Source organism: Carettochelys insculpta, chromosome 1 (assembly GCF_033958435.1).
Source record: "Carettochelys insculpta isolate YL-2023 chromosome 1, ASM3395843v1, whole genome shotgun sequence".
Classification (NCBI taxonomy): domain Eukaryota; kingdom Metazoa; phylum Chordata; order Testudines; family Carettochelyidae; genus Carettochelys; species Carettochelys insculpta.
In genome coordinates this window covers 117,506,058-117,520,215 of record NC_134137.1, presented here as the reverse complement: position 1 = coordinate 117,520,215, position 14,158 = coordinate 117,506,058, and the positions used below count along the sequence as shown (strand labels likewise).

General features: G+C 45.7%; 2 protein-coding genes across 6 annotated transcripts in view; one reads left to right on the top strand and one right to left on the bottom strand.

Annotated features, from left to right (window-relative positions):
- The window catches only part of COL4A2 (collagen type IV alpha 2 chain), a 259,647-nt gene extending 245,855 nt beyond the window's left edge, over window positions 1–13,792 (bottom strand). The window contains exons 1-3 of one of the 3 annotated variants that reach the window (XM_074990097.1): window positions 13,769–13,792; window positions 11,956–12,026; window positions 11,699–11,759 (exon numbers count right to left, since the gene is read on the bottom strand). In XM_074990097.1, coding sequence (XP_074846198.1) covers window positions 11,699–11,759; window positions 11,956–12,026; window positions 13,769–13,777 — 141 coding nt within the window. In that variant the 5' untranslated portion in view covers window positions 13,778–13,792. Of the gene's footprint in view, window positions 1–11,698; window positions 11,760–11,955; window positions 12,027–12,314; window positions 12,657–13,089; window positions 13,695–13,768 lie in introns of those variants that run through there. The other 2 variants (XM_074990108.1, XM_074990087.1) reach the window with 2 other exon arrangements.
- COL4A1 (collagen type IV alpha 1 chain) overlaps window positions 11,797–14,158 on the top strand; it is a 240,395-nt gene continuing 238,033 nt past the window's right edge. For 2 of the 3 annotated variants that reach the window (XM_074990120.1, XM_074990156.1), the window contains exon 1: window positions 12,603–12,732. In XM_074990120.1, coding sequence (XP_074846221.1) covers window positions 12,607–12,732 — 126 coding nt within the window. In that variant the 5' untranslated portion in view covers window positions 12,603–12,606. Of the gene's footprint in view, window positions 11,895–12,602; window positions 12,733–14,158 lie in introns of those variants that run through there. The other variant, XM_074990147.1, reaches the window with a different exon arrangement.

The window sequence follows — 14,158 nt, the reverse complement described above, 5'->3', positions numbered from 1 at the left end:
CAATGCTCTGATTTGAATCTTCAGATAATAAATGTGTCGGGCTCAAACTACTTCAGTGACTACTCTCTTTATACGCATAATCTTACACAATACTGTGCTCTTGAGGGACAATGGATGGCTGAACGAAAAAGATGAGAGCACGAGGCAACATTTTCCTAGTGGTTGATCAATGGCTTTGGCAAATCCCTTCCTCAAAATATTAGATGGATCACAAGTCTCACTGTATACAGGATAACAGCAGCGTTCATTATTCATTGTCATTATCATTAATGTCACTAGTGGAAACTTTTCCTTCCTGTACAATCGTAGAATCATAGAATACTAGGACTGGAAGGGACCTCGAGAGGCCATCAAGTCCAGCCCCCTGCCCCAATGGCAGAAGCAAGAGCACCAAAAGTCAACACTAAGTAAATTATACATTGGACATAACGCCATTTTGTAATGTGCTCAGATACCATGTTAATGAGTATCGTATAGACTGATAACTAAGAAGGTCATACTAAAAAGCAGCCTGAATCAACCATAATGAACACAAATTGTCCAGCAGTCCCAGATCCCACAGACTTATCTCGATAATTGTAATGGAGATAATTCAAATATAGACAGCTATCACATCTTTCTCCTTTCCAGTTGGACTATTTTGAGCAGCAGAGCCAACAGCCAGTGTGTGTGTGGGGGGGGGGTTGTTCTGCCCCAGGAATGGGTGAGGCCAAGTGTAGAAGCGGTGTGGCTTAAAGCAGGCAGCCCTAGCCCCTCCCTGCAAGCTCCCTCAGAGATGCTTGTGGAAATGTAGTACAGTGCTCTGCAGTGTCTCAGCAGGGCCCAGAGCTCCAGCCATTGCCACTGCTGCTTTGGCAGTAGTGGCAGCTGGAGCTCTGGGCCCCTTTGAAATGCCGGGCCTGGGGGGCAACTGCACCCCCAGGGCAATGGGCCTGAATCCAAGGATGGTGTTATGGTTCCATTAGTTCCGGGGACCTGAGAAAACCAGAGTCTTGAGAACTAGCTTTCCCTACCCACTATGACTACAGAAAAATCGCATGAAAGTGTCTTGCATAAAAGTTTTCAAAGTCAGCAACATTAAAGTCTCAGTGGGCAGAACAGATGAACTGTGCTCTGCAAAAGAAATTAAAGCAGTCACCATGGATGCAATGGGAAAAGTCAAGGGAGAATATGGGTGGGAAAGTCAAGCTGGCTAGCTAAGCTCTGATCTCTCCTGCTCACTTGGCAATCATACGTAATTGCTGCCCACGGGCCTCTACTCATCTGCCCCCTATCCTCGTTGTTCTGGAGTCAGGAGGGAGAAAAGACTCTCTGTTTGCACAACCCTCTCTTCACCACTCTGGGTGGATGAATGCCCTGCGAATGGTCAGGCTGGGGCAGAGGTCCTTGCTTTCCATGCAACGGGAGATCAAAGGGTGGATGCGGAACAAAGTTGAAGTTAGTGAATAACAATCACTGGCCTCCTCAGTGAGGAGTCAGGGCCTGCTAGGTAGACTGGCCAGATTATTTGTTCTCTCTAAGCCCTCAACAGCACTCCCCTACTCTCAGAGGTTCATCTTTGCTAATTCTGAGGAATGACAAAAGAGGCTATTGAGGCAAATGCTCAGAATTCCTTTGCTTTTGTTAGCTTGTTTGACCACTGCCACTAAAAACTATGCTTATTTTTAATTTCCCTACTTTTCAAAAGTGCCAGAGCTGTGGACAAATTGGGTTTCATACATACATCACAGTCTCTTCATCCATTTGTCATGAAACTGGCTTCCCAACAGCAATTGCATTCTGTATTCAACACCACATAACGGCTCTGAAATGATCACAAGCTTTTTCTGTCTGTGGATAAACTTCCCATTTGGGTGAACGATGCATAATTACTGTTACAAAGTAAATCTAAAATGTTAATATCAGGTCGTGTGTGTGTTCAGCATGTCTTATTGTAACACACATGTCTCTGTTGATGAACACTTAGCTCTTAGGTAGAAATCCTATTGCAGGCATTAGCTCTGTTTTTTTGTGTATGTTCTGGAACATATTTTTGGCATCAGAAAACAGAATAAGGTATTCAGAATTTAGCCATACATGTTCAACAAACTAAAACCTGTTTTGTTGCTGTGCTGTGAACGATAAATAATAGAGAACAAATAAACTAGGAAGTAAAGGCTGAATTGCTTCTTCAGCTACTGCTGTCCAGTTAACATTTTCTATGAGCTCAGCTGTATAACTAAGCACAGCTCTGCAGTAAGGGCAGTAGTGAGCCCAAAGAAGTGTGTCAGGGGATGAAGTACATAATGCCATATACCTGGACAGCAATGTGGGCCATCTGGGGAAGTGAAAGCCCGAAGCCCTCAGTCTTCGTGTATGAATAAAGCAGTCCTTGTGTTCTGATGAGTGCAGTGAGGGCATCTCCTTCTGCATGTGTGGGCAAATGATGCCAGCTGCTTTTCGCCCTCTTTACCCCTGCCAGAGCAGCTGAGCATAATCAAGCCCGAGACCTGAAGTCTCCTAAGGATCTCTCTAACATGGTCCTGCTCGTTTTTCAAACAAATATGTCAGCTAAGATTTCTAAGTTTAAGGCAGAAATGTTTGGGTCGTTTCTAGCAGATGTTATTTTGGCTGCTGGCCTCAGGGAGATCTACAGGCTTCCCATGCTCTGAGGCCCCAGAGGCTATTCCCAGTTCTGAAGGGGAATTAGGCATTCCATTCTGCCCACTCCACAGTCCCTATGACTCAGCCCAGAACACATTGGGAATGCTGTTGAACTGCTCAATTCTCATGCCTAAGATGCTCCTTGATGCCTTAAAAATATTTAAGGAGTCAGAAGGCTGTAACCAGCTGAGCGTCACTTGTCTTGGGTAAAAGTTTAAAGAGGCTGAAATCCAAATACAATGCATCTTTCTCTATTTGATAACTGTATGCTGAGGATCAGGCAGGCGAACAACACAGTGGACATGCAAACGAAGGTTCATAAAAGGCTGGTGATCTTTGGTGAAAAAGAGGAGAGATAGAATGATGCACACGCAGTAAGGATCCAGCCCATTCTGGCACTGTGGGGATGAAGGGGAGATGCCTTGTAAGTATAGCTGATATCCGGTAGATGACCTTTCCTCAGCATCCCAAGGTTAAGAATGCTGATCTGAAAACTCCCATATCCCCAGACTCTACAGTTACATGGGAGAATTACTCTAAAACTAGAAATGGTTACAAGGCTGTGGATTAGGAGACTGAAGGGCACTGAAGGTCCTGAGAATTGAGACTACTTCAGCATAGAAGGTGAAGAGCTAATTTGCATGAGCGTTTTTCCCCTGACAGGAAGCTGCTGAACTCTCAGCTGAACCAGTTTGTTTTCAATTTTATGGCTTCTGCAGTAGGTCAGCTTGTGCACTGAATAGGTCATCTTCCTGTGGAGTCAGGAACTGTTGCCTTCTGGGGACTGCACAGCTCAGTCGGCTGTGGAATGTTACTATTAAGTTGAATCTACTGGATCAGGCACTAAACAGCTGACATACAAGTTTCAGAAAACTGCTCTGGAAGGAAACTCGCAGCAGTTACAGACGATCTCAGAACTTCATTAGCGAGCTGACAGTGAAAAAATAGAGGACAAATACAGGCATGACCGTACTTATCTAATGAGGCGTAAGCATGAAATAAACAAGAACAAAACAAAACACTCTGCTGAAGCTAAGTGAACAGATCTGTTTCAGACCCTTCAGCTGCCTGAAGTATTAGTTTAGAAAAACTACAATCAAACAATACTGTCCTTACCAAAAAACAGAAAAACTCTGGCAGCGCGTTGAAATGTAAACGAAGAATATACATTTGAAAAGAAGTCACGGGTGGCATCATCAGCCTGTGATGTTGGAGATGTATCAAGCAGGTCTATAACTAAGGACTGCCAAAAATCAGGCCCAAGTCTTATTTACAAGAGTAATCTTCACACACTGACTTTAGAGAGACTGCTCATGTGATCTAAATAAAGACTACAGACTCGGGCCCCTAATTCTGGAATGAATGAAGTGTGATCTTTGAAGTACCCTAGAAAACATGTCTTTAATCTTGCTGATCACCAATTATTTTTCCTTAGTTCTCCCAATGCCCACCCCACTGCACAAAATAGCAACACAAAGCATCAGTCTGAAAAACACCACTGATGACTGGGCATGGAACATACTGCCAAAAGAAAACATGCAGATTAGAAGAAAGAGAATTTTCTACAGTTCACACAGGTGATGGTGGTGGGTGGGGGACGTACAGAAGTTTCCATGAGGATTTTTAAAGATAGAGTTCATAAAACAAATGGGATAAAAATGTGTATATATTTCCCAAAGGACACAAGTGAGAATGTTTGTTGCATTACAGAGCAAAGCTTGTTTTAAAGGGAGATGGAAGTTAATGTGGAAATAAAATTAAGAATAAAATCATTGCCCTGGCTTTTCTGTTTCCTGGGCTGTAATTATTCACAGTGGTAATGCACTCATGACTTAAAAGTTCAAACTGTCAAACATTTAACAGAGGCCCACTCCCCTGAGATTGAAAATAGGAGTTATTAATACAGAGAAGAATATGGTGACTAGTTGAATGTCAACACAGACCGCTAATAAATGTCTAGCTATCCTTTCTTTTGGTGCATGCATATAAATATTATTTTACGTTCACATAAGGCATCTATCAAGCTCTTGGTACATTTATCACAAAAAAACATTGACATAGTATTTCTGACAAAACAAAACCTACTATCCTCCCAGTGTTGAGCTTCCATTTAATGTATAATGGAACACGGAGTAACAGAGAATAAAATGTTGAAAAGACATAGAGGCCTGTATTAGGCTCTGGGTACACTTAAGAGCTTACAGAGGCACAGTGACACTGCTACAAGATCTCTCATGTCACTGCTCCAAGCCGATGGGAGAGCACTTTCCATAATTAAACCACCCTAGTGACTGGTGGTAACTACGCTGGAGTGAGCTGACCACACTGATGCTCATATCAGTTTAAGCTATGTCACTCAAAGGTGAGTTTTTTGACATTCCTGAGTGACATAAGTAATAGCAACATAAATGGTAGTATAGACATAGGCTTAGTGTTTTAAAGACTCGGCATTTGAGACTCAAAGTAGTGATAACAAATTGCACTAACTACTCCACTATATTTTATATAGTTATTCATATGTGTTCATGGTTGTTCATACTTGGATATCCTCACATTCCCTGTGCCCCCACATCTCTCTTCATAAACCCTAGAGACACTATTTTCAGTCTACTTTAGCACCATCATTTATAAGAACCTCCATCCTTCCAAATGAAGAGGAGGAGACCATTTTAAATTTATCAACATTATTCTTTAACCAGTCAGGAAACATCTATATGAAATAAGACTTTCTTCTAACATGAACAGAAGCTACTTCTTCTGTCAGCTACTGGATCAAAATTAATTAAAACAATATGTTGCTAAATGTCTGAATATATTGCAAATATGTACAGCACTTTGTGTTCCTAGACAGCCAAAACACTAAGACAATAGTTCAGTTGGAGCAGCACACCCTTTCCCTGAGGGAGAAGGGAAAAAGACAAGTCACGCAACACTTTCGTTGGCACTCCCCGGTGAGAGGAAAGAAGAAATAACTAATAAATTCACTTTAAATCTCCCAAGGTCCTGAATTAGTGCGACAATGTGGTAAAAGTCCTGCTCCTTCTCCAAAATTTTTTGCTTGGAAAAAAATTGTGTTCAAACAGACTATGCTAGTGCAAAGAGAATGAATCCAATGAAATAATTTCATATCTGAGAACATTAATAGAAGCTTAAATATCTACTGATGTGATTGAAAAAGTCACACTATAGTTTTAATTTTCCCATAAATAACTTTTGTTTGAAGACATGAATCCATTTTATTTCCTGCCAAGCAAAAACAAAACAAGCCCAAAACATAAGAGAGACTTAAAATCCTCTATATATTCTTTTGTTGTGATGTTCACACATTAAAGCCAAGATACACCACTTTAAAGTTGGTGGGAAATGCAACCTTTCCTTAACAATTTTAGCAAATTTCCACTAAAAATAAAAAAAAGACAAAAATCAAGACTCTGTACATACCTAGCTTTTAATTTTGTGTGTCACATTTTCATTGCCAAAACAGTAATAGTTTCTAAAGTGACATCATCTCTCTCCCTCTGTACCAAAACGTAGAGATCTGTTGTCCTCATCCACTAAGACATGTATTGGTTGGGAACAGAAAGCAGAATGAGCTTTCTTTCTTTTGCTTTATGCAGCCTGCGCTATGTGTTAGCGTTTAATAACTCTCTACAGGTAGACATACCACACAGACCTTACTATTGCCTAAGGCTACGTCTATCCTAGACCAAGAAAGCCAAAACACAAATATGCAACTGTGTAGCTAAAAATTGACGTATCTTCACTCAGCTAACTTGTCTGTCTATACAGAAGAAGGTGAACAAGAAAGTTTCTCCCTTCGACCTCCCTTACTCCTCACATCTTCTGAGGAGTATAGGGGTCAACTGAGACCTCTGAGAGCCCAATTTTGCATGTCCAGACTAGACGCGTGAAATTGAACCCCAGAAGATCAACCGTGAGCAGGCTGATCTTCTGTGGTAGCATAGATAAGCTCTAAGTCTGTGGAATATGCTCCTGACCAATTCACAGAAACAACTAAGTGTTGATGCCTGTTGTAGTTTTCCAGTTGGCTTTTCATTGATGTTGCCATTAGTTGGAAGAAATAAAACATTGGTGTTTTTTCGTGATTATAAATATCCCCAGCGTTTGATAGGTGCATTGCATAATGTAAAAATATACACACACACTAAAACAATTCATTTCAACAAAGGCCATAGATATACTTTAGCACATCTTTTTCCTTTTGTTGCCCTGCACTTACCTCCAACCAGTTCAATAGGAAAAAGAAATCTTTTTGACCTAACCAGATTTTTTTAAGTTACTCACAAGAGCTGAATTATTGGTTGGACATCCCCTTACACACAGAATGTCTTCCCTAAAATAACACATAAGGTCCTAACCATTCCTTCTTTAAACCCACGTTCAAGATTCTGTTGCATGTCCCATAAGCAATCATCCAACCCACAAAACAGGGTGAGCAGTAACTGTGAATAGCTAATACTGTTAATTTTCAAAATGTTTTTAAAAAGATTAGATACCATGAAATTGTGCAAACAGCTCATATATGTAACTAGATGAATTTATCACTGCCTTGTGCTCCCTCCTTTCCTATTTTTGAAATGCTTATTTATTTCATCCTGTTTCAAACTAGGTTGCAAATTCTTTGGAAGCGGGGACCTTGACTTGTTTTTAAAGTACCTTGTAGAATTGAGCTCTACTCCCAACTGGAGCTTTTTTGTGTGCCTAAAATGAACAAATAAAAATGTACAGCCAATTAATGGCCACAGGTCAGAAAGCTGGCCTATGGCTGTCACAAGTAGGTGGCCTATGACTGAAATCCTGCCTGCACTGAAATCAACAAGAATGCACTCATTGACTTCAGTAGTCAGGGTTTCACTTGATGTGTTTAGCCAGTATGTCCCACATTCAGAAGTTGTCTGAAATGTCTTGTGAGGACAAAACATGAAGCAACACTTGTTTTAAATGGGCAGTCTGCCTAACTTTGCAAGTGCTGCTTTGGAAGAAAGACCTTTCCTGTCTGAAAATAATGAAACATTAGCATCATGTGTATTCTCACTACTGATAAAACCTTAAGGCTTATGTGAATAAAAGTAAGCCACCGAAAATAAATAAATAAATAAAAGTCACAGTTTGCACATCCTCATTAGAGACTTGTTAGAGCTTCAGAGCTAAAATCTCCAAAAACTTCACCTGTGATGAGCATATTCCAACTCAGGGCTGAGGTATTCATGTAAGATTTCCCCTACAATTGTTACTTTTGACTGGGGCAGAATGGGGCCAGGCACCAGAACTGAAAGTAGGGAGTCTCTATGTGCGCTTAATGGTCTTCCTTCTACTACCCCAGCAGCATGGAAGAAGAAGCCATCCAAGTCGAAGGCAGAAGGGATAAAAGCCAGACCTGAGGTACATGCAGAGACTAGATTGGGACAAGAAGCTTGTGGTGGTGTGGGTGAGTGCTGGAACTGGAGAAAAGCTGGTAGGAGAGCAAGTGAGCTTGGGAAGTGCGTGAAGGAGACACTGGGACTGGCCAGCAAGAAGGCTTGGAGACAAACTATGTAAAGATCAGGACTGGTCATGTAGACATATTAGGTCAGGGAGCCCTCGGGCAAGGTATGCAAGTGAGGAAGACTTGTTGTCAGAACAGCTGTATTTGTCCTTGTGGAGGGGCTGTTTTTTTATTTTTAAATGACACAACACGATCTAGTCAATAATATTGTTGTCATCTATTAAAAGTTCAGTATCTGTTTCTTAAATTACATTAGATGGTCTCTCTTACAGGTCAGTTACCTGCTAGGATAGAGAGAGGTACACACCAGATTGATACCCTGCCAGAGGGTTTTTATTCTAACTCCAATAGACAGAGAATTAGCACTCTTGATCTCTAAGGGTATGTCTAACGCAGCACAGTTATTTCAAAATTGACATTATGATACATAACAGCACATTCCACATGACAGTACATTCCATGTCATGCCTCATATTGCATGGGGTGACCAGAGGTCTTGTTCTTAAAGGCACAGTCCTGTGTTTAAAACCTCCAGCAAGTGTCTTGATTTTTTTTTATTGGACAAATTTCCCCATATTTTCTTTCTCCCTGTCTCAGTATTGGCTGGGCAGGTTGCTGCCCACCTACTGGGCCTTTACATGCTTTCCCTTTTGCTGCTTTTCCTCCTCCCTCCACACCTGCCTGCTCTTCTATATCCCCTCCCCACTCCCAGCATGGTATGTCCTGGTCCTGGCACTGTGCAGAGAACCAAGCTCTGATCGGATCACTCAGCTCATGAGCAGTGTGGCTGGCAGGCTCCTTCCCTCTCCTCCTGCCTCTGCTACACTTACCCGGAGATTGACCTGGTCAGGGTCAATCTTCTAGGGTTCAATTTCACATGCCTAGTGAGGGTTTAGTGAGTGCTTACCTGCGCTTCTCCTAAGCTCCACAGCAGTCCCCCAGCCAGGGGCTTAGCACCTTCTTCACACACACCCACTCCTAGGTCCTGAGCCCAAAGAGCACAGGGCTGCTCTCTTCCCTAGGCATCCTCCCTGCTGAGCCACCTCTCTGTTTGGGTCCTGTGGTCAGGATCCCTGGGCTCTGGTTCATGGTACATCCTTAGGGCTGAACTCCTTCCTGCCCAGGCTGTAATCAGTGGACAGGAAGTGGCTGGGTTATATTCATGGCCAGCAGTAGCCTGGAGATGTCAGATGCCTTTTGACACTGCATGAGCAGGAAGGGACAAGCTGCTTCCAGACACTTAGGAGCAGAGGGAAAGAGAAGGGATGAGCTCTGCAAAGATACAGGCCAGGTCAACCCCTTCCCCACTCCAATCCCTGCAGCTGGAAGCAACTCCTGACCCTTCACTCCTGCACAGTACCAAAAGGCTGCTGCTGCTGGCCACATTTGGGTGTGAACTCTGGCTAGGCCCAGTGATAGCTGGTGGCAAAGTGGGCAACTGCTTTGGGTCCAGTGATTCAAAATGACCCAGGGTTCCCAGTTATTGCCACTGCATCAGCAGCTGGAGTTCCAGGCCCTTTAAATTACTGCTGGAGAGCTGCGTAACACTCCAGAGGCACTGAGGGTGGTGGTGAGGGCTGGATGCCCCAGATCCACCTCTTCTACCTAAGTACCCACCCCTTCTGGGGGTATGGAGTTACACTCCCCTCCCCCCGCCCCAACAGACACACACCTTGCCCAGAGGCCTGGTCAGGCTGTCGGTCGGCTCCACTGATTCTGGTAGAAATCTGGGCATGGGACGGGGCACGTGACCCTGCATACTCCCTTCCCACCCTGAACTTTTTGCCTTGAGAAGATGCAGTGCCAGGTTCCAGGCAAGGTGGGTTCATCCCAGGGGGCCTTCCAGGCATGAACAACAGAGAGCACCTGGCAGGGAGGGCTGGGTTTGTGAATCACAAACACACATGCACACACACACCAATGTGAGAGAGACATATGAGAATGCGTGTATGTGTCATCCCCCGTGCGAACAGTAAAGCCTTAAAGACAGGAAGGTAAATTAAAAAGAATCCAACTATACAATATTTCTTTTTAACAGGGTCTCAGCCAACTTGATGTTAATTTGAACTTTTGTATGGTTGATTGCCATTGAACTTGCTTGAATATGAGTAATTTTACCAGGTGTCCTGTATTCAGTATAGGGAGATATGGTCACTCAATACCGCATAGCACAGTAGTGTACTGAGTGTTTTCAAGGGGAGATGACTAGCAAGAAGGACATATGACATTAGGTATTTTAGCTCCTTGCTCCTTCCCTTCCCTTTTCTCACGTGACAACACTTCAGAAGATCCAAAAGCTGTTGCACTCAATGTTCCCTCTCAAACCAAAGTGCACATGAATCCAGCTTTAATCTTTTACATAAAATAAGCAAGGGCCTAGGAAGCCAAAAGGCTTCTATAACTTGAGTACAAAATTAGAGTGTAACTATCACAAAGCCTGCTTCAAAACACTATGAAAATGAAGACACCCCCCCCACTTCCTAAATTGTCATGCCAATTTATCACCCAAAAATAATCACACAGATTTTAGAAGAGGCAAAGCCATAAAAGGCACTGTAGTCTGAAGAAATGTAAGGAAGCCAAAATATTATCCAAAACCTAAATGGCCAAATCATACTTGTCGTGGCACAGGTGTACATAGTCTGACCTTCATTTGTGCACCTGGGCAGGGGCAGTCATAAAAGAAGTTTTAAGAGTTCATTAGCAAAAGGGTCAGAGGAGTGTTAGGGCCTGATCTAAAACTCACTGAAATCACTGCTAGTCTTCCTGAGTCTTCCTGTGGAATACAGTGGAGTTTGAGCTGGGTCCTTAGTGCCCCAGACATTCCAAAAATACGCACCCCCCCAGATATTATAGGCAAACAAGTACAACATGGTCTTTGATATTTAAAAAAAAATCCTTTACCCATGTATCACAGCCTGATGTTCACTAGCATTTGCAAAGCATCTAGCTTCCTAAGGACTTCCTCTTGGAGATAAGACTCAATTATATTTTAAAAAAGCATTTATTAATAATTGTCACTTTGATTTTTAACATAAACCAGGATCTTTAAGTGCTGACTCAATCTACAGATTAGGGATGTGCTAAAATGCCAATATTTATCATTTGATTCATAGGTTTATTTCCCACATTTGTGCTCCATGACTGTTACACTAGTATCTTCTTTTCCACAGATCTGCTGGCTTTTCTTGGGCCACAAAGGAAGATAACCTTGAGCTAAATTTTGTAATGGCATGCTGTTGCTTTAACAGATAATTTGATTTGAACAGGTGTCATGAAAGCAATGGCAAGCCTCAAATGATCACCCAGTACAGTGAAAGAAGGTGAATTCTAAGGCTTGCAGTTAAACATTTTATTGAAGATGCTGATTTGTTAGTGATCTGCTAGCTTGTTTCCCCCCTCCCCCAAATCAAACTTTCAGCAATGTTAGGCATTGGGGAAAGAAAAATGCACTTTCCTCACACTATGGCACCTCAAAGAGGAACACAGTGGGTTCCTCTTCCCCTTTTACCTTCTCCCCTCCAAGCAAGGGATAAGAAGTTTACTTACGGCGTTTACTCTGCCAGTTAACAGTGACGTCAACACCAAGAGCAGCAGGACCTGCATAACCCTGCACACAGAAAGGAAACACCGTGAAGTATCTGCATGGCTGTACTCCCCGAGGAGGAGGACAGAGCTGTACTGGCTGCTGTGAAGACAAGGTCCCTGCCCTCCCTTGGAGGAGAACCTGTCCGCCTTTTGCCAGGTGGTGATGGGAAACGTGCCGCATAAATACTCGAAATACTAACGGGGAGGAAGCTACTCACCGCAAAGGAGCTGGGTGCCAGGCGAGGAACCCCGCGCTGCTCATCTTTGCGAGCCGCTCCCAGCAAAGCCCCTGCAGGCAGAGAGACAGTGAGCGGCGCACGGCACAGAGCAGGGAGCAGCCGGGCTAAGCGGGGGTCTCTTCCCCTTCCCCCAGCGCCGGCCACCCCTCTGGAGGCTGCGACGCAACTGGCCCGGTGGAGCGGAACCGATCCCCCAGCTCCGCAGCTGCGGCGTCCCGGGCACAGCCTCGCCCCGCGCAGTGGCTCCACCGGCCCGAGCTCCTCGCCACGCGCGCCGTGGGGAGCAGGGCTGAGCGGCTCCGGCTACCCTCCTCCCCCGGCGCCCAGCCCCTGCTCACCCCGGCGGTGCAGGCAGCCGGAGTCCGCCCCGCCGCCGAGTCCTCTCCCGGCCGGCCGCGTGGGGAGGGGGGATTTTGTCGGCGGAGGCCGGAGACTGCCCCCTTCCCCGCCGGAGGAGCGGCCCTGGCCGGTGGGGACGAGGTACCGGCCTCCCTTCCTCCCGCCCGCCCAGCCCAGCCCAGCCCAGCCCGGAGCCCCCGCCCGCCGCGAGGGGAGGGGGCAGCCCGCGCGGCGCTGGCTTTAGAGGCGCCGCAGCCGGGACTGAGCAAAGACGCGCGCAGGGGCCGGGGGATGCGCACGGCCGGGCGCGGAGCACGCAGCGCGCTTGCCCCCGGCAGCATGAGGCTGTGGCGGGGCGCGGGGCTGGTGCTGGCGGCGCTGCTGCTCGGCGGGGAGCCCGGAGAGGTGTCCGCGGCGGTGAGTACCCGGGGGCGGGCCACGTGCCCGCTTCCCCTCCGGCAGCCCCCGGGCCCAACCCGCCTCACTCCCGCCCTTCAGGCGGCCGGGGCAGGGGGCTGCTGCGGGCGCCCCCCGCGTACTCGGGTGGGGGCAGAGAGAAGCCGGCGTGGCCGCGTGGGTTAGACAAGGTGCAGCGGGAGCACGACTCCGAGCCGCTCCCGCCCACGGAGCCCGGCCCCGGCTTTTAAGTGTGTCGGGGCAGCAGCGGCGCCGCAGGCAGGCAGGTGACTTGCTCCTACGGCAGGGGGCTAGCGAGGAGCCCCGCCTGGGCTCTCCCACCCCCGGGGCTGACACGGGGGGATAGTCCCCACTCACTTCCGAGCTACCCCCCGGCCTGCGAGTGGTCACTTCCCCCCGGGGAAGTAACAACACGCTGCGAGCGGAGGCGCGCGGCGAAGCTCGGCCGGGCAGTGGCAGTCCTGCGGGGCTCGCTGCAGGCTACGCGTGCACCCCCGCGGCGCTGCTCCTTGTAATCCCCAGCCGGGGTGGTCCGCACTGCGCCCGAAGGCGGGCAGCGCTTGGCTACTGCTGAGGCACTTCCGTGGAACTTGCAGTACCGTGCCTTTCCCACGCCTAGTCCAGGCGCACTGAAGAGAGGAGCCCTACGGGGCATGCTAAGTGGTTAGAAGAGCGGCTGTGTCCATGCCTTAAAGGGGTGGGATTTTTTAAAAGAAAATAAACAAAGCTGGGAAGCCCAGTCTGTATACAGGCTGCTTTCTTAGGTCATCATTTTCTCCTGCTGAAGAGCTAGAGATAAAGTGGAAACAGGGAAAGGTCAGACTCCCCATAGTCTTCCCGTAACTAACCTCAAGTTCCAGCTGCAAACAGTTTCACTTGCTATGAAGCTGTCATATAATGGAATTATTTTTATCATACAGTTTTTCCTAGGATCAAACTCTAGTGAGGACAGTTAATTTCTTAATATTCTTGAAATGTGTTGAACCTGTAATCACTCCCCTTAAGGTTAGTAAATCTGATTAATAAAGTATTTTACCTTAGTCATCCTTTGATCAGCTCCTTGAGGTCTTGTACCATTTTTAGTTCTATATTGTAATAACTGAGTTCTGTTACATAAGGCTTCAGACTTCTGATACCTAAAGAAAGGCATATGATTATACAGTATCAGCTCTCTCATTTGCTTAAAAATAGCTCTAGTTATGGTAAATTAATCAGAAAAGAAACAAGGAATATTTCCCCTTATTTTTCACATATTTGATATGCATTTCATATTTTTATTTAGCTGACATCTAAAGATACGAGATCACCATGGAAAAGTTTTATGTTTTCAGTCAATCCAAAAGCAACGAAAATAAACTGCACTCCACCCTCCTAAATCCCATATTTCAGGACAGTGCTTACTTGATTCTTGTGTCATAAACATAAT